Below are 22,755 nucleotides of genomic sequence, written 5' to 3'. Positions count from 1 at the left end.
TGGACGGAGGTCATACTCGAGTAATCAGATATTCTGACACTGAGTGGGCAGGTTCTCCCTTTGATAGACGGTCTATTTCAGGATATTGTGTTCTCGTTGGAGGAAACCTGGTATATTGGAAAAGTAAGATGCAGGAGGTTGTTGCTAGGTCGAGTGCAGATGTAAAATATCGTGCTATGGCCTTGGCAACGTGTGAATTTATCTGGTTAAAACAATTGCTTCAAAAGCTCAAGTTTGGGGAGATATCACGGATGAGATTAATTTGCGACAATCAAGCTGCATTACATATTGCTTCCAATCCAATCTTTCATGAGAGGACCAAACATTTTGAGATAGATTGTCACTTCATCCAAAGAAGATTTTATCTGGCTTATTACCACAAATTTTGTCAATTCCAATTACTAGTTAGCAGATGTCTTCACTAAGTATCTCAGAGGTCCTCAAATTGAGTATATTTGTAGCAAGTTTAGTGCATATGATATATATGCTCCAGCTTGAGGGGGAGTGTTGAGTTGTATGATTATATTTATATAGTACACCTAGGTTTAATCTTATATTAGAGCACGTGGCTCATGGCCCGTTTAGTATTTTGTGTATATATGTATAGGTGTATAGTCTATGAGTTTAATTAATGGTATATACATATTAAAAGCTAGGGTTTTCTTCTTAAGCTTCACAATTATCATTCATCAACTTGTTAATTCTTAAGACCTTACAACTCACCCTATTTCCATTGTAACCACGATCTGGTTGAATTTTATTTTATTTGTATTTATTTAAATTTACTTAATCCAGACTACCCAACAAGTCATTGGCCTATTGCCAATAGCACCAATACTCAAGTTTGCCTTTAATCGAGGCACTAGTCTAGGCCCTCAATGTGGTGCTTGTACTCCCTTTACTAAAGTGACTTTTTTTTAATGGTAAAGGTAACTAGTGTCATACTTCCCACTGAAGTTGCCTTTTTCTACCGAATAATAAATCATTTCCTATGGCCACCATGCAATGGATAATGTGATAGGAGACCCAAGGTTCCTTGCCATTTGGCCCTCAATTTGTGAATGACACAATGTAGGGTTTTAGACAAAGTCCCAAATAAATAGACATGTTGTGTTAATTTCTTAAGACTGGGATAGTGAGTTTGTCAATCTTCAGTTCAAGTTTACATTCACAGTTTTATGAGCAACTGTGATTGTCAGAATCTAATTTTAACAGGGGGAATTCTCCTGTAATTGAGGGAGAATCATGTCCGATCGAAGAGAATAGTAGGAGAAAGAGAAGAATTGAGAGAGATAGAGAGAGAGAGAGAGAACAAGTGAGGCAAGAAATGAATTAATTGTATTCACTAATGCCTCAATTTGTTGAGGGATTCTGCTTATACACTAATCCCGAGAGGATTGGAGTCAGAAATTCAAACTATACATCTTCTACACACTTTTATCTAACTGCCTTTTTTCCCTTATTACAATAAGACCCCTAATACAATCCATATTATCCCTTCCCACCTAATGGCTTTCCCGCGTTGTACCTAGTTACATGACAATTCCCCCTGCTTGAAACCTTGTTTGTCCCCAAGAAGGTTAGAGTAAGCCTGATGCCTTGGGAAACTATTTTAGGAGATCAAGTAGGTACTCCCATGTGTTATTTTTTGGATGTAGATTAGACCAACGGACTAGCACATGTGTGATTGGTGCTCTCTGTTTGTATATGACCCGCTTGCCCACAATGGCTATGGCTCAGCTTCCCATTGAACTCCTTGGGGTGCGAGGGGTAGAGTAAGGCTCACTGGGTTGTTTTCGGTAGAGTGCTTAAGGAGGGACACATGAAACACTAGATGAATTTTGAATCCCTTTGGAAGTTGTAGCCTATAAGCAGCCTTTCCCACTTGAGCTATCACTTCATAGGACCCATAGAATTTGGGACTAAGTTTAGTAATTTGTGTTAGGGATAGAGCCTTCAATTAGACTTGCCTTAACTTTAGATACACCTTGTCTCCCACTAAAAAGGTCATTTCACTTTTCTTTTTGTCTGCAAATTGTTTCATCTGATTTTGTGTGTTGGCTAACTCCTTCTTTAAAGCTTGCGCCACATGTTGCCTCTAATGCAAGTATCCACAGTAGCCATAGAAGTGGTTTCCCCTCCCATTGGTTATAGTGGTGGCTTGTACCCATAAAGGGCCTCCAATGGGGTCATCTTTAGGGTAGTATGGTGGTTGGAATTGTACCACCATTGGGTCAAGAGTAGCCATTTATGCCACCCAATTGGATGCACAGAACATAAACACCTTAAATACGTTTCCAAGCATTGATTGACTCACTCAATATGCCCATCTATTTCCGGATGGTAGGCTGAGGACATGTGTAGGTGTGTTCCCAAGGATTTCCTGAGCTCCTTCCACAATAAACTTGTAAAAATTTTATCCTTGTCCAAGATAATTGTCTAAGGCAGTCCGTGTAACTTCCCCACTTGGTCTAAAAATACCCTAGCCATCTCTGGGGTCGTGAAGGGATGGGTTAAGCTAAGAAAGTGAGCATACTTCGTCAATCTAACAACCACCACTAGGATGTAGACCCTTCCCTCTGAGTTAGGTAGGCCTTCCACAAAATCCATACTGATATGAGTCCACGCCTGTTCTGGTATGGGTAATGGTTGCAATAGGCCAGGGGGTGTAAATTCTCATGCTTTCATCTGTTGCAAACATCACATGTCATTACATATTCTTTAACTATCTTCTTCAACTTGGGCCAATAGAAAAGTTGTTTGATCATGCAATAGGTGTTTTGTATCCCTGAATGTCCCCTAATTGGGGAGTCGTGTAGGGCCTTCAATATCCTCTTCTTGATGGAGTCTCTATCCCCGATCACCAACCTCCCTTTATACTTGATCAAACCATTGCCAAGTGTGTACCATTGTCTACTAGAGGGATCAAGGATTAATTGCCCCATGAGCTCCTTAGTCCATTCTCCTTTATCATAACTGGATGCCACTTCCAAGTACCAATTTGGAGTGAGAGAAGTGATGGTTGTGGATGTCCCTTCTTCAAAACATTGGGAAAGGGCATCTGTTGCCTTGTTCTCATGCCCCTTCCTGTATTGAATCACATAATCAAGTCCCATTAATTTTGACATACATTTCCTCTATAGATGAGTGTGAAGTTTCTGTTGCAATAGGAATTTTAAACTCTCATGGTCTGTTCTTATAATGAACTTTCCCCCTTCTAGGTAATGTCTCCACTTCTCCATAGTTATTAGGACGACCAATAACTCCTTATCATACGCACTGAGGCCCAAATGTTTAAGAGCCAACGCTTGGCTAATGAAAGCTGAAGGCCTTCCTCCTTGCATCAATACCGCCCTACCCCATTATTGCAAGCATCAGTCTCTAACACAAATGGCTAATTAAAGTCCAAGAGACTTAGTGTAGGAACTTCACTCATAGCTTTTTTAAGTAGCTCGAAGGACTCCTCTGCCTCTTTACTCCAATGGAACTCGTTCTTGTTAATAGTTCTGTCAATGGCTTGCTCATAATTCCATAATTCTTCACAAATCTTCAATAGTAACTAGTGAGACCCAAGTATCCCCTTAGGGCTCTCACATTAGCAAGTCGGGGTTATATAGCCCAAGTACTCAACTTGGGTTTGTGCAAATGCACATTTAGACTTCTTCATAAATAACTTGTTGAGCCTAAAGACTTGTAAGGTGGTCCTTAAATGCTCTAAGTGTTGGGAGAAGGTAGGACGATAAACTAGGATGTCATCAAAGAATACTAGGATAAATTGGCAGAGGTATGGTTTAAATATTCGATTCATGGGGGCCTAAAAGGTTGTTGGGGCTTTGGTTAAACCAAAGGGCATTACCAAGAATTCGTAATGTTCTTGATGGATTTTGAAGGCTATTTTATTGATGTCTTTAGGATGCATTCGTATCTGATGGTACCCTGAACGGAGGTCCAGTTTGGTGAATATTTTGGCTTCGTGTAATTCATCCAATAAATCCTCAATGATAGGTATGTTGTGTTTCCATATTGTACTTGTTGGTTTCACCATATCAATTAAGTGATGGAACACAACTATATCAATTATCTTCATTCACCACCATCTCATGAAACTTCTCCATGTGAAGATGGTGTTCAAACTTCATTTCATCATTATTCCGCCAGGGAATATTATCCACTGCCGGTCCCAAGCCCGCATAAAGGAGGAGGGTTGCGTTAGGTAGCCGACAGCCAGCGTAAAACCTAGTCGGATCCAAATATGAATTATAGACAAACTATCTGTTGGGATGTAACCCACATAGAAGTCTAGAGTTCATGTAGCCAACCCCACATAGTGGGATAACGGCTGGATATGTTGTTGTTGTTTTAGTAAGGGAGTTGAGTTGGCGATAATCGATACAGAAGCGCTAACTTCCATCTTTCTTTTTGACTAGGAGTTAAGGAGAGGCATACGGGCTTAGACTTGGTCTGATGATGGACATTTGCAACATGTCTTTAATCATCCTTTCTATTTCGGCTTTTTGTTTTAGGGGTTATTGGTAAGAACGTAGGTTAATCGGTTTAGTGTTTGGTTTAAGGTTGATGGTGTGATCTAGGGGTCTTTTAGGTGGTAGAGCCTTAGGTTCCTCAAACAAGTCCCCAAACTCAACTAAGAGTGAATTAAGAGAGTCTAGTTGGTTTACCTCCCAAGGAGTTGGGGTAGAGCCCTTAGTGATCTGCTTTATCTCTCCACCTCTACCAGATTCTTCTTCCTCCTCCTCTAGAGCATGTATAGAAAATAATTGGGCCACCTGCACCCATTTGTTTTTGAACATTTTCTATAGTCTCTTCCCCATGATCAACTTACACATCCCTGTCTTTGCACTACCTGTTATAGTCATCCTCCTTCCCCCTTTCTCAAATGTGACTTCCATCTTGTTGAAATCAAAACAAATGGGGCTTATCTCCTTCATCCAATCCACTCCGAGGACAATGTCACATCCTCCCAATTTAAGTAATCGTAGGTCAGCTTCAAAATCTTCCCCCTGCATCTACCAACAAAACCCCATGCATGTTAACTTGCATAACACCTTCTGCCCATTAGCTACAATAACTGATAGGGGGTGAGTCCCAATGAGGCTGCACTTTAGCTTCATAGCCGTCCCTTCATCTAGTAAGCTATGGGTGCTTCCACTGTCGATTAGTATCATCAAGCTATTGTCCCGGGCCCTTCCTTCCACCTTTATAATCTTATTGTTGGTCAATCCTTTTAACGCGTGTAGTGAGATCTCCACCTTCTCTTCCTCTTCTTCCTCCCCCTGACTGCCTTCCTCTTTCCCTTCTCTTTCCTCTTCCTCATTTCCCTCCTGTAGTAATAGCTGATGTTTACACTGATGTCCCGAGGAGTATTTGTCTCCGCATCGAAAATAGAGGCCTGCCTACCTCCTCTGTTCCAGCAACTTATTGGCCATCTGGTGTAGGGGTGCCAGAAGAGCCAACCCCTTACCCCCCTGACCAATTTGTCTAGCTCCTTTACTCCACCCCTAGTTCCCCTGTTGTATTGATCCACTCTGCCACCCCTTACTGATCCCTCTTTGTTTTTTCATAAATGCCTCCGCAGCTTACTTGATGGTCTTAGGTTGAAACATCTTGACTGTAGAACGTAACTCCTCATTCAAGCCTGTAATGAAGCTTGATACGAAATAATTTTCAATAAGGGTGGGATTTAATATCAGCATTAGAGCTTTTAACTCCTCAAATTTGTGCTGATAGGTTTGGACCGTTCCCTCTTATTTTAATTTGTTAAATTCCTCGACATCCAACATTCCTCTTTCCCCAAAACGATTACAGAGATCCTCCACAAAATCTGTCCATGAACAATTGTCCTTCACCCCACTCCATCCTTGGAACATCGCGCCTCCCGTGTTGTTCAGATAGGCAGTCGCTAAGGTCACCTTCTGTTGTTCACCCACATTGTAGAGGCTGAACATCTGTTCATAGTGCTTCACCCACCATCTTGGGTTATGGGCATCAAATAAGGGGATCTCCATCTTCGGCATTGGAAATCCGATCTGATTAGAACCAACCGCATTTCCATGCCTCCTTCCTCCTTCATTCTCCCCTACTCCTTGAGGCTTAATCTCAATTTCAGCTGGTCCATCAAATTGGGAATTCACTCCCTGACCGAGTAAGATTGGCACAAATCTCTCCCTCAGAGGGAATTCAGGAGTCTTACTTGGGTTTGGCTGGTGAACATCATCATAAACTGATGCATTTGATCCCGTAAGATTTGGTCCTACTCCCTCATCTAATCTTGCAACCTCACATTCTGCTCCCTGCTCTCTTCGCGCCACCTATTCATCACCCCTTTGATCCTCATCTTCAACCACCAAGTCTATCGAACTCTCAAGTGTTCCCATTCAGATCTACATGTCTGCTACCGTCGCTGACACTTGTTGGAGTTGTGCCTCCATCTACTTCATCCTTGTTCCATCCGCCATAATCAAATCAAGAGGATCTTTCCTTGCGTCTGGGACCTTGCTCTGATACCAAATTGTCATAATCTAATTATGAAGAGGGGAATTCTCTTGTAATTGAGGGAGAATTGTGTCCGATCGAAGAGAATAGTAGGAGAAAGAGAAGAATTGAGAGAGAGAGAGAGAAGGGTGGGAATTGAATCAATTGTATTCACCGATGCTTTAATTAGCCAAAGGATTCGGCTTATATACCAATCCCGAGAGGATTAGCGTTTGAAATTCAAACCATACATCTTCTACACACTTCTATCTAACTTTCTCGTTTCCCTTATTACACAATAGGACCCCTGATACAATCCATATTATCCTTTCCTGCCATTATTTCTCACCTTGTACCCGGTTACATGACATATGATAATGGTGAATAAATGTACCTTATCTCTTGGGAATACCCAGTTGCATATCACCTTTCGTGGATCTCCCTCAGTGGGGATTGCAGTGGAGAATCCCCAAGTTCTTGCCTCTCAGTAATGGCCTAAGAGTAAGTCAGTAGAAGTTAATTTCTTCTCCCTCTCTCTTTCTCTCTCTCTCTCTTCCTCATAGTGAGCACATTTGGCGGCCCTCTTCCACTCCTAAGTTCATTAAAATCATGCCCTGAAACTTTCTTTAGGATCTACAACAATTATAAATACCAGAGATTCTTTCCTTTTCCATTCTGCTAGTTCTTTCATTTCCTTGTGACTTTACATACTTTGGACAGTCAACTGTCTGATTCCACAATCAATGTTCTTGGCTTTTGTTTTCGACAGTCAAATCTCTATTTCTGCTCTCAGTCTACCTTGTAATACTACATGTATGATGCATCCCTCTAATCAATCACCACAGTCGACTAGTACCTTTGCAATTGACCCCTAACTCATTCAGGTTGGAACAATCAGTTGGGCAGTTGACCATTTGATCCAACAGTTGAGCTTCCAGCTAACCCAGAGCTCTCAAGCCAACTTGACAGTTGAGTCACTGGTCAACTGACCCCTGGGTCTTACTTAAAACTCCTTTTTTTTTTTTTTTTTTTTGGCTTGCTATCAGTTTACACCCTGGTTAATCTCCTTCTCCACTTATCAAGAATAGACTCTTCACATATCCATTCACATGCTACAACCCACGCTTTCATGATAAACAAATTGCTATATGGTTTCCAGCCCACATGGCATCCCAAATCACATTAAAGGCAAACTTATCCACATACTCTGATAGGTCTCTTTGTAAGATGTGAGAAAATTCAAGGATTCAACTTCACAAGCTCAGGAAGGTTACGTGCAATGCATGAAACATGTAAGATATGCAACAATGTATCAAAACATCATTTTTCTTTCCACATGGTACCCAATACACACAAGCCTGGGCCGCTTTGTCCTTTGGAGAGGCCAGTTTACAGCTCATTCAGCCTAAGCTCCGCCACTTCATCCACAAGGAAAGATTATGATAGTGCCTTGTTTTCTATATCTTAGTCAAAACAATGTCCTTGTGCCATGTGATGCCCAACACATACCACAAGCATATCTCATTCATACTCAAATACACATCAGATGCAAGCCAAAACATTCATGCAACAATGCACACATGAAAATACACAAAGTGATCATGTCTCAAATGTTGCCAACTGGAGAATGCTCAGGGTATCAACTCAAGCACAATGTTGGTTGTATCGCCCTTTTTGGCTAATCAAAACTTTTATCTATTCCTGACTGTTGCTCTCTCTCTCTCTCTCTCTCTCTCTCTCTCATCTCTCTCATTATTTTGGTAAATCAATGAATTAGTTACTCCATTTGAATAGTTCCAGCATATGGATTTTATCTTGTAATTTCTAATATTCTTTGTTACTTCAACTGTTGATGTGCTTGTCGGATGTATTATTTCAGGTGGGTCAGTAAACTTATCAGGAAAAGGCACGAATCTTCTGTGACGTGTGTTGCTTGGCATCCTAATAATGTGCGTACATTTTACATACTATTTTGCAGTTACCTTCCTATTAAGTAATGCTATATGAGCAGAATATCAGAAATCACATAAACATTCAAAAGGTGCATTTGTTTCCTGTCATTTCTAAGCAACAGACTACAATGCCCTTATTTATTACTTCTCAAATGTGCCAGTCATGTTAGGAATGCTATATGAGCAGAATATCAGAAATGCCACAAGTGATCTACATTTTCATTTGGGTATTGTTGAGGTTAAAGGAGGACCACAATCTAAGGGAATGAGGGATGTTGCCTGTAATTGGTGTTAGTTATTTTTTTAATAGTTCTTGATATCTGTCAAATGATTCATAGAGCAGTAAGGATTGTTGCCTGTGAAAACTGTTGTTTTGTTTTCATTTATGAAAAGCCTTTTCAAATCTTCACCTTTTTTTTTTTTTGTCATTATGTTATTAAGTTTTTCTGGAGGGTACTAATAGCTTCACAAATTAGGAACTGGCATGCACATGTACGGACATTGTTTGCTTAGGTTGAATTTAGTGATTTAAAGCCATCTAAAATGTTTTCATATTAATTTATGTAATGGTCTCTGTGAATGGGAAAAATATTAAATACAACAAACTCTCAGATCTATATGTGAGTTTTATGCAACAAGATATAAAAGAAATGGTTGTCGTGTTACTTGAAGAAAAGATGCATGTCTCATTCTTTGTAGAAAATGCTAATCTGTATAACATCCTGTTTAACACATTCCATTCCCATTCCATGTTGCTAGGTAAGATAGTTTAAAATTATATAGTCACCAATCACCATAAAGGATGACAACATATTATTGGGCAATCTATTGATTTCTTAAAATTTTGTTTTTTTTTTTTTTTTTAATTTTGGTGATGTGTTTGGATTGAAAGAAGAATAAACATTAAGGACCAAATAATTCACATTTATGCTTATTAACATCGAATCTTTTTCTTTATTTAAGTGGCATTTTCTTAGATGGAGTCTTTGTGTTATATTTCTATACAAGTATCTGCAGATTTTAGATTTTTGTTTGCAAGACAAAACATGTTGGTGTTTTCTTAAAGATACAAAGGATGCAAGTGATTGTCACAGCCCGAGGGCATAACTGTAACTAGGGGGAAGATATTCTTGTAATTAGTTGATATTCTAAGGCTAGTAGGACTCCAAGTGCATATGGCCACTTGGCCCTAACTGCTAAGAGAGGTGGTTAGGAGAATACTCTAGAGATGTAACTCTCCTATAAATAAGATGAATGCATGAGGATGGGGATCATGTGAGGATTCATACCATTAATCTTTTCCCTCCTAATTCTTTCAATTTTCTCTCTCTCTCTCTCTTTTTTCTCTCTTCTCCCCTCTCTTTCTCATGTTTGTCTTTCCCGCCTATTCTATGTTCTTCCTCAATTATGGAAGAGCCTCCCTGTCAGATTTGAGATCTGACAATTGGTATCAGCGTCAACGAATTGGCTGGAATGGGTTATGGCAAAAGGTACTCGGGCGAAATAGATGAAATCCAAGAGCAGGTGGATGATCATCTGGAGACATTGGAGATGGGAATTCGGTAGGCTTAGAAGGAGATTAGCTGGAGTAGATCAGAGAATGCGGCTAATCTAGATTCGGCTGTCAATGGAATTAGGGAGGAATTTGCGGGGCTGAGCCAGCAACTTAGTGTTACCTTGAGCATGTTTGCTCGGCAGCCTAACACCAGATTACTGACGGATTTCCCTCCCAGGGCCTCCTCGGTGCCAATTTTGACAACGCAGAGGAACAAGCAAAGGCCTTAGAATCAGATGGAAACTGGGGACAGGGGGGAAACGGAGGAGGAGACGTTCAATAAAGGAGTTGGGGGAGCTCACCCCACATTTCAGGGACCAAGGATGGATATCCCTGCGTTTGAACGAGATCGGCCTAGATGGTGGAGTTGACGATGTGAGAGGGTGTTCTACTAATACAAAGTGGTCAAAAGGGAGAAGGTGAACTTGGCCACCAATTACCTGGACGATGTGGCCGATGCCTGGTTTTAAAATTGGAGCAGAGGAAGGGTAGAATAGAGTTGGCCAGAATTTGTGAATGGCCTATGTAGCAGGTTTGGGGAGAAGACTAGGACCGATGTTATAGAGGAGTTCAACAAGCTCACACAAAAGGGAACAGTAGAGGAATACCAAGTTAGGTTCGAGGAACTCAGATCCTTACTCTCCATGTCTCACCCCTCCTTGGATGAAGCATATTTTGCGTCAAGCTTCATCAGTGGATTGGATGATCTGATTTGGCCCACCGTGAAGATGCTCTATCCAACATCAGTTGAATAGGCAGCGAAGCAAGCCCGCCTTCACGAGCTATCCCTAGAAACCTTTGCTAAGAGGCATAGGCTATCCTCTAAAGGTAATTGAGAGGAGACTTCTAACAGTGGGATGAATAGGGGAAATAACCAGGCGTGGCAGAGGTATGGATCAATGGGAAGGAAGCAACCAGCCCCAACCCTAGCCATGGCCTTGACCTTGGGTTAGAAAAGGCAGATGGGGCTCTACTTCCGTTGTGGTGAAAAATTTGGGTAGGGACATCAATGTAAGAGGATGCTGCTAATTATGGAGGGACAAGGTGAGGAGGAAGAAGAGGATGCTAAAGAAGGAGAGGATCTTAAAGGACAGGTTGAAGGAGAATGTGAAATTTCCATGCATGCCTTGTAAGGATGTGCCTCAATCAAGGTATTGAAGGTTAAAGGAATGGTGGGGAAAAAGGAAATTGGCGGTGCTTATCGACAGTGGCAACACCCATAGTTTCTTAGATGAAGAAACGACCACTGCCCTGCAATGTGAATTGCAGGAGACTCCTCCCTTGTCTATGCTAATATTTAACGGGAGCAGGATGGTGAGTAAATTTACATGCAAGAGATTCCAATGGGTGATGAGTGGACATGAGTTTGCAGTAGATTTGAGAATTCTCAAGTTAGGAAGATGCCATGTAGTGCCTAGGGTCAATTGGATGAGGATAGTGAGTCCCCTGGTATTTGACTTCAACACACTAGAAGTCACCTTCGAGATGGGGGAACAGAAGATCACTCTTAGGGGCTGCGTGGACAAAGGGGAGTACAAGGTAGTGTCAGGGAAGAAACTACGGAAGTTGATGGAGCAAGGGGGAACCTCAGTTGGGCAACTGCACTCCCTATATGCCCTGGAGACAAAAACAGATGAGAGGGAGGACAAGTGCCAAGGCAAACCAAGAAGGCAATGGCAGTCCCTACCCCGAGCCACGGTAGTAGCCACCCCATAGGTACACTCCTATGAACCTATTCATAAATTGTTGATGGAATTTGAGGAACTCTTTACCGACCCCACAACCCTTCCCCGACACCGGTTCCTTGATCATTCCATCCACTTTAAACCCAACAGTGAACCGATAAATCTAAGAGCGTATTGCTACTCCCTTGTACAAAAGGCCGAGATTGAAAAACTGGTGAAGGATATGTTGAACAAATTCTTAATCCAACCAAGCCAAAGCCCATTTGCCTCACTAGTCAGTTCTCCTAGTTAAGAAAAAAGATGGCTCATGGAGATTCTGTGTGGACTACTGACAACTAAACTCTACAACCATAAAAAAAAAAAAAAAAAAAAATCCAATCCTTGTCATTGAGGGCCTTCTTGATGAACTAACCAAAGCATCCATTTTTTCTAAATTAGACCTCACCTCAAGGTATCACCATATTAGGATGAACCCAGATGACTATCCAAAAACAGCTTTCAGGACTCACCAAGGACATTATGAGTTCTTGGTTATGCCATTTGAACTCACAAATGCCCCTGTAACCTTTCAAGCCTTGATGAACTGCATTTTTCCCCTTATCTATGAAAATTTGTGCTGGTATTTTTCAATGATATCCTAGTCTATAGCCCTAACCTAGACCAGCATTTGGCCTTCGAGATCCTCAAAGCCCATCAACTTTATGTGAAGAGGTCTAAGTTTACTTTTGCAGAAACAAGGGTGGAATACCTTGGCCACATTATCATGGGTCAAGGGGTGAGTACTGACCCTTAGAGAGTTGCAGCTATGGAGCAGTGGCCCACTCCTAAAACCTTGAAAGAGTTGAGAGGGTTCCTAGGGCTTACCAGGTACTATCGAAGATATATCAAGGGTTATGGGGTAATAAGTAAGCCCCTCACTAATCTGTTGAAGAAGAACAACTTTAATTGGGGACTTGAGGCAGAGAAGGCTTTCGATGCTTTAAAGGAGGCCATGATCCACAATCCTAGCCTTACCTGACCTTTCCAAGGAGTTCATTCTAGAAACAATTGGTTGTGACATAGGAATAGGGGTTGTACTAATTCAGGAGGAGAGACTGGTGGCTTTTCTAAGTCAAGCATTGGCCCCACGACATGTAGAGTTGAGCATCTATGATAAAGAATTACTTCTTGTTCTGATGGTCATAGAGAAGTTGAGGTATTATTTGGAAGGGAGGAGGCTTATCATTAGAACAGACCATTAGAGTCATAAGTTCCTCTCCCAACAAAGAGCACACAACCAATTACAAAGGAAGGGAATCACCAAGTTGATGGGGTTTGATTACTGCATTCAGTGTAGAGAAGGGAAGGAGAATTTGGTGGCAGATGCGTTATCAAGATGAGAGAACACAGTCACTTGCCATGCCATATCAGCCATGCCATATCAGCCCTGGTGTCAGATTGGGTACAAGGCATCACATAGCTATGAGCACCCCGTGGATTCAAGAGAGGCTCTCTAGGCTAGCGATACACTCTTTAAGAGGGGACCAGGTACACATTCAAGGGAGGACTCCTAAGATACCATAGCAGGGTGGTCATAAGGGAAGATGAGCAACCCAGGCAATTGATCCTTCAATCATTGCATGATTCTCCCATAGGAGGCCATTCGGGGCTGAATGTCACCTACCATAGGGTGAGGTAACTTTTTTACTAGCCAGGATTAAAAAGAGATGTGACCAAGTATGTGCTCCAGTGCACTACCTGCTAGCGATGCAAGCGTGAGCAGGTGCCTTCTCCAGGCCTCTTACAACGTCTAGAGATTCCATCTCAAACATGGGAACAAATCACCATGGACTTTCTAGAGGGTCAGCCCAAATCTGAAGGGTTCAATACTACCTTAGTGGTCGTGGACCGGATGACAAAGTTCAGCCACTTCATCACCTTGGCACACCGCTTTACTGCTACTAAGGTGGCCCAAAAATTGATGGATTCGGTTTTCAAGATACATGGGCTACCAAAGGTTGTTGTCTTTGACAAAGACAAGGTATTCACAAGTCAGCTTTGGAAGACACTATTTCAAGGATTGGGAATCAAGCTACAAATGTCTTCGGCTTATCATCCAGATACCGATGGACAAACAAAGCGTGTGAACCAGTGTTTAGAGACATACTTAAGGTGCCTAAACTCCACTAAACCTAGGAGTTGGAGTAGATGGATGGCACTGGCCCAGTGGTGGTACAACACCAACTTCCACACGGCTCATAAGAGAACCCCCTTTGAAGTTCTATTTGGTTACCCTCCCTCGATAATCCCAGTCGTTATGCACTACACTCCAGCTGAAACTTCGGCTGATTAGTACTTACAGGCAAGGCAGGAAGCACTGCAGTCTATTAAGACAGAGCTTACCATGAAGGATGAAGCAATTGGCTGATAGACACCGCTTAGATAGGACATTTGAAGTGAGTGAGGAAGTCTATTTGAAAGTTAAAAGGTTTCAACAACACCTTTTTTGCAAGGGACCTACGTCTAAGATCAACCCAAAGTATTATGGGCCCTGCTGAGTTCTTGCTAAAGTTGGATAGGTGGCCTACTGGTTACAACTTCCAAAGGGGGTAGGACTACACCTCGTGTTTCATGTGTCACTCCTAAAGAAAGCAGTTGGGCCATCTGAGACAGTCAGTAGAAAAGTACCAGAAAAGGTGGAAGATCGGGTGGTAAAGGTGGAACCTCAAGCTATCCTAGACAAATGAGTGATCTACAAGGACTCAGTGCCCCTCACACAAGTTTTGGTGCAGTGGTCGCACCTGCACCCTGATGGGAACTAGAAAAGAAAATCCACAGAAGCTCTATTCAATTCACCAACTCAACCCGATTACAAGAAGAAAAATGGGTATTCGAGAGGCCCTTAACTCTCCCTAAGACTCAATACAAGAATACTCTCCCCCTCCCCCAACTTCTCCCCCTCTACATATTATTCCCCCCCTCCTCCTCAACAAAAATCTGTTACACACTTGTTGGGTTGTTACACAACCCAGCGATTTCCCTTCTCTACCCCTACACGCATGGCTGGTTGTTATGCCAGCCAGCCAATTTACACCCTTGCCCCTTGGACCTTCTTTGATAAGTCAAGTAAACCGGGGGCCTATCATTACCCCCCCCCCCCCCCCAAACTTTCACCTTGTCCTCAAGGTTGAAAAAAGGAAACTGTTGTTGGATCAAGTGGTAAGGTTCCCAAGTAGCTTCCAATGGGGGTAGCCCCTTCCATTGTATGAGCACTTCTAACCCCCGTAAGTTCTTTCCGGTCCCTGGTCGAACTCCCAACACTGCCTTCGGTTCCACCAGCATCTCAAGGTCTTCATTTAGCTATCGAGGAAGCTCCACATTAGCCTCCAATGCCCCTCTTGCCTCCTGTAGCTGGGACACGTGAAATACTGGATGGATTGGACAATGAGATGGCAGTATTAGCTTATAAGCTACCGGACCTACTTCCTTCTCAATTTGAAATGGACCATAATAGCGGGCAACCAACTTTTCATTTGCACGAGTAGCCAATGATTTTTGCCGATATGGCCTTAACGTCAAATAAACCCAGTCTCCTTCCTTGTACTTCACCTCCCTTCTTTTCAGATCTGCTCTCTTCTTCATCATTGCTTGTGCTCTTATCAGTTGGGCCTTCAATTCCTCAAGAATTAAGTCTCTCTCAACCAGTTGCTGCTCCACCATTGAAACAGGGGTAGTTCCCTTCTCAAACCTCAATAAGGGTGGTGGTTCTCGCCTATACACTGCTTGAAATGGAGTCACCTTGGCAGCCGTGTGGTAGGAGGTATTATACCATAATTCAGCCCAAGGTAGCCATATGTACCATGCCTTGGGTTTTGAGAAAGTAAAATAGCGGAGGTAGGTTTCTAAAGTTCGGTTAAGTACCTCAGTTTGGCCATCCGTTTGAAGGTGATAGGTTGTGCTTCTGTTGAGTTTGGTACCTTGTAGTTGGGACATCTCCTCCCAAAATTTGCTCATGAAAATTTTGTCTCTATCCAATACGATGGACCTTGGAATTCCATGAAGTCTCACCACTTAATAAAAATTCCAACCACCTCTCCTACTGTAAACAGGTGTTTAAGTCCAATGAAATGCCCATACTTACTAAGTTTGTCCACCACCACCAAAATTGAATCCATCTTGCCCGACTTTGTCAATCCCTCAATGAAGTCCATAGCAATGTCGTCCCAAATTTGGGTTGGGATCGGAAGAGGCTACAAGAGTCCCCCTGGTGCTAAAGCCATATATTTATTTCGTTGGCAAACAGAGCAATCACTTACATACTTATATATATCCTTCTTCATTCCCTGCCAACAAACATTTGTTGCCACCTTCTTGTAGGTTTTTAAGAATCCTAAGTGTCCCCCTATGCTCCCATCATGCCTCTCATGAAGTAACAATGGAATGAGAGGGGAGCCCTTGGGTAAGTAGAGCCTGCCTTTGTAAAGGAGAAAGTTGTCCACTAGCTAGAAGTTGGGGTGTGAAGTTGGATCAGCCTGGAGCTCCCAAATAATTTTTTGCAATCTTGCATATGCCTTTAACTCATTGACTAACTTATCCATTTGGACCACTTTAGGCACTGTTAAGGCCATTATTGTTGCTGGGTGGCAGATCCTAGACAACCCATCAGCAGCTTTGTTTTCCAAAGCCGGTCGGTATTGTATCTCAAATTGAAACCCCAACAATTTCACCATCCATTTCAAGTATTCCGGATTCACCACCTGCTGTTCCATCAAGTATTTGAGACTCCTTTGATCTGTTCAAACCACAAACTTTCTGCCTAACAAGTAATGTCTCCATTTTTGCACAACAAACACTATGGCCATCAGTTCCCTCTCATAAACAGATTTTTTTCTCCCTAACTGACTGAAAGCATGACTGAAATAAGCAATAGGCCTTTGCTCTTGCATTAATACAGCCCCCATACCTTGTCCCGATTCATCAGCCTCAATAACGAAGGGCTTCCCAAAGTCCAGTAAGGCTAAAACGAATAGGGATACTATTTTAGCCTTAAGTTGTTGGAAGGCCTGCTCGGCTGCCTCATCCCAGAAGAAGTTATTCTTCCTTAACCTCTTCGTTAGCGGCCTTGCTAACCTGCCATAATCCCTCATAAAGCGTCTATAATACCCCGTAAGGCCAAGGAACCCCCTCAATTCCTTCACCGATGTAGGAGTAGGCCACTCTAACATGGCTTGTATCTTACTTCCATCAGCTGAAACCCCACGATGAGATATAATGTGGCCTAAATATTCGATTTCCAACTATCCAAGCACGCACTTCTTCCTATTGGCAAAGAGTTGGTTGTCCGCTAGTACCTTTAAGACACAACATAGATGTTGTGCATGTTGTTCAAAATCCCTGCTATATACCAATATGTCATCAAAGAACACCAACACAAAACACCGTAAATATTCTCTAAAAACATCGTTTATCAAAGATTGGAAGGTGGCTAGTGCATTCGTCAGCTCGAATGGCATTACTAGGAACTTGTAATGCCCTTCATGAGTCCTGAAAGCTATCTTGGGAACATCCTCCGACTTGACTCTAATCTGATGGTAACTAGACTTCAAATCGAGCTTGGAAAAGACCTTGGCACCATGCAACTCATCAAGTAACTCCTCTATCACAGGTATAGTGACCTTGTTCAAGGCCTTATAGTCCACACAAAAACGCCACCCTCCGTCCTTCTTTTTAACCAACGAAGCGAGACTCGAGAATGGGCTGGAACTAGACTGTATAATTCTAGCAGCCAGCATCTCCCCCACCAACTTCTCAATTTCATTTTTTTGCAAATAGGGTATCGGTAGGGCCCTACATTAACTGGTGTGGTTCTCGGAACTAGATTGATGATGTGATCCTTTCTCCTGCAAGGTGGCAACCCCTCCAGTGTAGATAAAACCCTCTCAAACTCAACCAACACCCCCCTTAGCATCACTGGAGCTTCCTCTTGAGCTTCTTTGATCTCTGCCGCCATGGTTCCCAACTCTAACGGCATTCCTTCCGCATTTTCCCTAAAGGCCTTCACCATCACCTTCAAGGACACCAAGGTCTTACTCAAGCTAGGGTCCCCTTGCAAGGTTACTGTTATGCCTCCTATCTGAAATTTCATTGTGAGGGCCTTCCAATCCGTATTCATTTTTCCAACTGCTGCTAGCCACTTCATTCCTAAAATCACATCCGAGCTTCCCAAGTCCAGAGGTAAAAAATCCTCTATGATTTGCAGATTTTGGAGATTAAGCTTCACTCCCTTGCAAATTCCATCCCCTTGCACTGCTATTCCAGTCCCTATAACTACCCCATATCCTGTTGTCTCCTCCCTTGGTAAAGCCAACTGCTGCACCAGCTCGGTTGCTATGAAGTTATGAGTTGCCCCTCCATCTATAAGCACCACCATCGGCTGCCCCTCTATGTCCCCCTTGAGCTTCATAGTTTGTGGTGTAGTCAATCCAACCACAGAATTCATGGAGAGCTCAATGACCTCCCCATCTTGCGCCAGCTCTCCTACTAACTCTTCTAACTTTTCTTCTCCCTCTACCTCCTCTTCTACCTTTTTATCATATATCATCATTACTTGCAACTCTTTGTTTCTACACTTGTGGCCTATGGTATACTTCTCATCACATCGAAAACATAGGCCCTTATCCCTTTTTGCCTTCCACTCAGCCTCACTAAGCCGTTTAAAGGGTGGGTTACTCCCTCTCCCAATGGTCTGTGGTTGATTTGGGATAGGAGGATTGACCGTTGTCAATTTTGGGGGTTGTTGTGAGGGTGGCAGAATTCCCCCTTGCTGGTAAGTTGAATTTGGGTTTGGCATGGCTGGTCCTTTGTTCAAACCTGCTCCAACCGCCCCTCCCCGAACCACCTGATTCCGCTCCTCTATACATTGAGCTAAGTCTATCATCTGCTCCAAACCCCTTGGCCTCAACACCCTCAACTCAACCTTGATTTCAGGTTTTAACCCATTTATGAAATGCCCTTCCAGCATGGCTTCCGGCAACTTTTCAAAAGGCGATGTCAATGTCTCGAAGCATTAGCAGTACTCTAGGACAGTTTCCCTTTGCCGGAGGGCTTAAAAGCTCTCCTCAACAGAGCCTTCTTGGGTGGGTCAAAAGCGACTCCTCAACAGAAACTTGAAGTCCTCCTAACCCCTCACCCATCGTCGCTTTTCCTCCCATCAGAACCACGACAGAGCAGCTCCCTCCAAACACAAGGCTCCTACATCTATCTTCTCCTCATCAGTTATCCCAGTCACCGCAAAATAACGTTCGGCTCTGATTTCAGGCCGCCAACCCCCATTGGCACCACTTGCCTCAGCGCACCGTACTCCCACATCCGGGGTCGCCTCGGAATCCTAAATGAATTTCGAAGGCTGGCCTCCCATCTTCTCCTTGTTCTTTCGCTCTCGTTCCTGCTCTTCCCACCTCATTCTCATCCATGCGAACCGCTTCAGCAAGTTTGAGACATTCTTCTCCACCAATTGCATCTCACCCCTTATGGCATCAACTCCCAGTTGCATGCCTTCCATCCTCCCTTCTAATTCTCCTACTCGGTCTGTCAAGTTCACCATTAGGATCAGTGATGCTCTGATACCAAATTGATGGGAACCAGAAAAGAAAATCCACAGAAACTCTATTCAATTCACCAACTCAACCTGATTACAAGAAGAAAACTGGACATTCGAGAGGCACTTAACTCTCCCTAAGACTCAATACAAGAATACGCTCCCCCTCCCCCAACTTCTCCCCCCTCTGCATATTCTTCCCCCCTCCTTCTCAATAGAAATCTGTTACGCACTTGCTGGGTTGTTACACAACCCAACGATTTCCCTTCTCTACCCCTACGCACATGGTTGACTATTATGCTAGCTAGCTAATTTACTCCCTTGCCCCTGCCCCCTGCCCTTTGGACCTTCTTTGATAAGTCAAGTAAACCAGGAGCTTATCACACCCTGACAACACCACTTGGGAGTATCTCCCGAATCTGCTTTAGCAATATCCCAAGGTGGCCAGGCTTCTTTGATTTCTTGGGGACGATAAATATTTCAAGGGGAGGGGAGTTGTCACAGCCCAGGGGCATAACTCTAATTAGGGGCAGGATATACTTGTAATTAGTTGATACTCTGAGGCTAGTCGAACTCCAAGATCATATGGCCACTTGGCCCTAACTGCCGAGAAAGGTGGTTAGGAGAATACTTTGAAGATGTAACTCTCCTATAAATGAGATGAATGCACGAGGATGGGGATCATCTCAGGATTAATACCACTGATCTTTTCCCTCCTAATTCTTTCTCTCTTCTTCCCCTCTCTTTCTCGTGTTTTGTCTTTCCTACCTATTCTATGTTCTCCCTCAATTACGGAAGAGCATCCTTGTCAGATTTAAGATCTGACAGTGATGTACCTCCCTCCACAAGGCAAAGATTCTTGGGAATCAATACCTAATCGTGAGAAACAAGTTTGCAAGTAGGCCTCTCTAGAATAACAATATAAATCTATTCAATTTTTTGACAAACCAACTGTCAAACAATGAATTTCTCAAATAATGAAACAAGTAATAATTCAAAAAAAAAAAAAAAGAAACTATGCAATTAAATCTTACTTGGACTTGCCACTACATGGTCAAGTTAGTTTGTAAGCAAATTAAATACGTGTTAAGAATACTTGACACAAATAGCGTGTCATGTATGACAATGGATGGTTAAGAACAATGGTTGTGAGGGAGTAAAATGTTGTCATGCATGAAAACGTTGTGTTACATCCTTGTCTCCCAACTCCAGTGTCACTGAAACTTCCACAACAATCCAACTACCTGAAATCCATAGTGCTTCCTCTCAATCTGAGTCATCTTTTCCTTCTAATTCTATAAAAGTAGACTTGCCAAAAAATATTAAAGTTTCATGTCTACTCTAGGAGAAGTAATGTTCAAAATTAGGAAGAACTACGATCACTAACCAAACCTGACTAAGAGCCCAATTCGGATTCAATGAATGAAGGTAACCCTATTTCTGAAAATATTCCTAGTAATACACCTGAGAATGATTTGAGTTGGCCAATTGCTCTAAGGAAAGGAGTGAGATCATGCACGAAACATTCCCTTTATAATTACATCCCTTACAAGAGTCTCTCACCGAATTTCCGAGCATTTGTTACCAATTTGGATATAATTTAGGTCCCCACCAGCATCCAAGAGGCTTTTAGAGATCCCTCACAGAAGCCAGCAGCTTTGGATGAGATGTATGCTTTAGAGAAGAATTAGACATGGGAAGTCACTAGTCTGCCTTCGGGCAAAAACCTAGTTGGATGCAAATGGATTTTCACAATAAAGTATAAGGAAGATGGGAGTGTTGATAGGTATAAAGCTCGTCTTGTTGCAAAAGATTTCACCCAGTTTCATGGTATTAACTACCAAGAAACCTTTGCACCTGTGGCTAAACTCAATTGATGCAAACCTCACGAAGGAAGGTGAGACCTGATGCTCAAAATGGTTCCTTTGTCAAGGATCGTTCTAAAATAGATTCATAATAAGCAACACAAAAGGACCTTGACCTGTTATCTATAAAGAGATAAGAACCAAAGGTATAAAAGGGTTAGGGTTGACGCCACACTCAAGATAGAAGAGAAGGATTGTGAGTGATAAGTCAAGAATGAACGCCACACGATGAAATCTTGATAAGTTCGGAATAGTTCGTTGAAGAACCAAAGAGAAAACTCTCACTATTAGTATTGTTCAAAAGTGCATTCCCCATAGGGTTACATTGGCTTATATAGCCACAAACAAAGTAGGAAAAAAAACAAGATAAAGGAAGTGGTCAAACATTCTTCCAATTAATCAATCATCCACCAATTTGGACAATCAATCAATCAACCACTAATTTGGGCAATCAATCAATTAGCCACCAATTGTGGCAATCAATCAATCAGCCACCAATTTGGGCAAATTTGATAATGCCTTGTTTGTTTCTCTCCAAATTACATTGAGAAGCTTGGATAGCATTGACAAAACATGGACCTTTTTGAATACTCAATTCAGGTAAATTATAGTCTTGAACAAAGTCTGAATTTGAGTTGTGCTCAATTAGCCTATTTAATGCTTCCTTCATTTTCTTTGTTCTTGACCTTGTCATTGGACCTCCATGGATGCTTAATGGATCTTGTGAGGCTTTAGCAACCTGATTCGCATCATCAATGCTATTTGGGTTCTCTTATCTCTAGCAGCAAACTTAGATTGGCCATTGTTTTAACTTGATGTGAATAATTCCTTCTCAAATGGTGACTTAGAAGAAGTGGCGTATATGAAGATTCCCCCAGGTTTTGAAACACAAGCTACAAAGAATCAAGTGTGCAAGTTAAAAAGATCACTATATGGTCTTAAGTAATCACCGAGAGCGTGGTTTGAGAGATTTATAGGAGTGGTGAAGCTTCATGGCTACTCCTAATGTCAAGCCAACCATACACTATTTGTGAGATCTTCCCCTAAAGGTAAAATGTCCATTTTGATTGTAAATATTGATGACATTATTATCACTGGTGATTTCACAAAAGAAATGGTTAGTCTAAAGAAAACTCTTGCCAAAGAATTTCATATCAAAGACTTAGGAAATCTCTCGTATTTCCTAGGAATGGAGGTGGCCAGATCTAGCAATGGAATCTCTGTCTTAGAGAAAATATGTCTTGGATCTATTAGAGGAGTATGGGATGCTAGGGTGAAAACCTACTGATACTCCAATGGAAGCCACCACCAAGCTCGAAAAGGAAGAGAAGGGTTCTCTACTTAAAAAGGGTCGGTATTAGAAGTTAGTTGGTAGACTTATATATCTTTCTCATACCAGACATCAGTTTCTCGGTTAGTGTTGTGAGTCAATTCATGAATGATCCAAGGGAAGAACATATGGAGGCAATTTACGGAATCTTGAGATACTTAAAGCTAACTCCAGGAAAGGTTCCCTTCTTTGGGAAATGTTCCAACCGAGGGGTAGCAATCTATAGTGACACAGACTAGTCTGGTTCAATCATAGATTGAATGTCTACATCCAGATATTGCACCTGTGTGGGGAAACCTTGTT

At 42.3% G+C, this 22,755-nt stretch overlaps 1 protein-coding gene across 6 annotated transcripts in view; it reads left to right on the top strand.

The window, feature by feature from the left end:
- The window catches only part of LOC127792223 (actin-related protein 2/3 complex subunit 1A), a 129,136-nt gene that overhangs the window by 91,085 nt on the left and 15,296 nt on the right, over window positions 1-22,755 (top strand). For all 6 annotated transcript variants that reach the window (XM_052322663.1, XM_052322666.1, XM_052322664.1 and 3 more), the window contains one exon: window positions 8,369-8,438. In XM_052322663.1, the coding sequence (XP_052178623.1) occupies window positions 8,369-8,438 (70 nt within the window). The remainder of the gene's footprint in view (window positions 1-8,368; window positions 8,439-22,755) is intronic.

This window comes from Diospyros lotus, chromosome 15 (genome assembly GCF_014633365.1).
Source record: "Diospyros lotus cultivar Yz01 chromosome 15, ASM1463336v1, whole genome shotgun sequence".
Taxonomy (NCBI): Eukaryota; Viridiplantae; Streptophyta; class Magnoliopsida; order Ericales; family Ebenaceae; genus Diospyros; species Diospyros lotus.
Note: the sequence above shows the minus strand (reverse complement) of the source record. Positions and strands in the feature narration are given on the sequence as shown.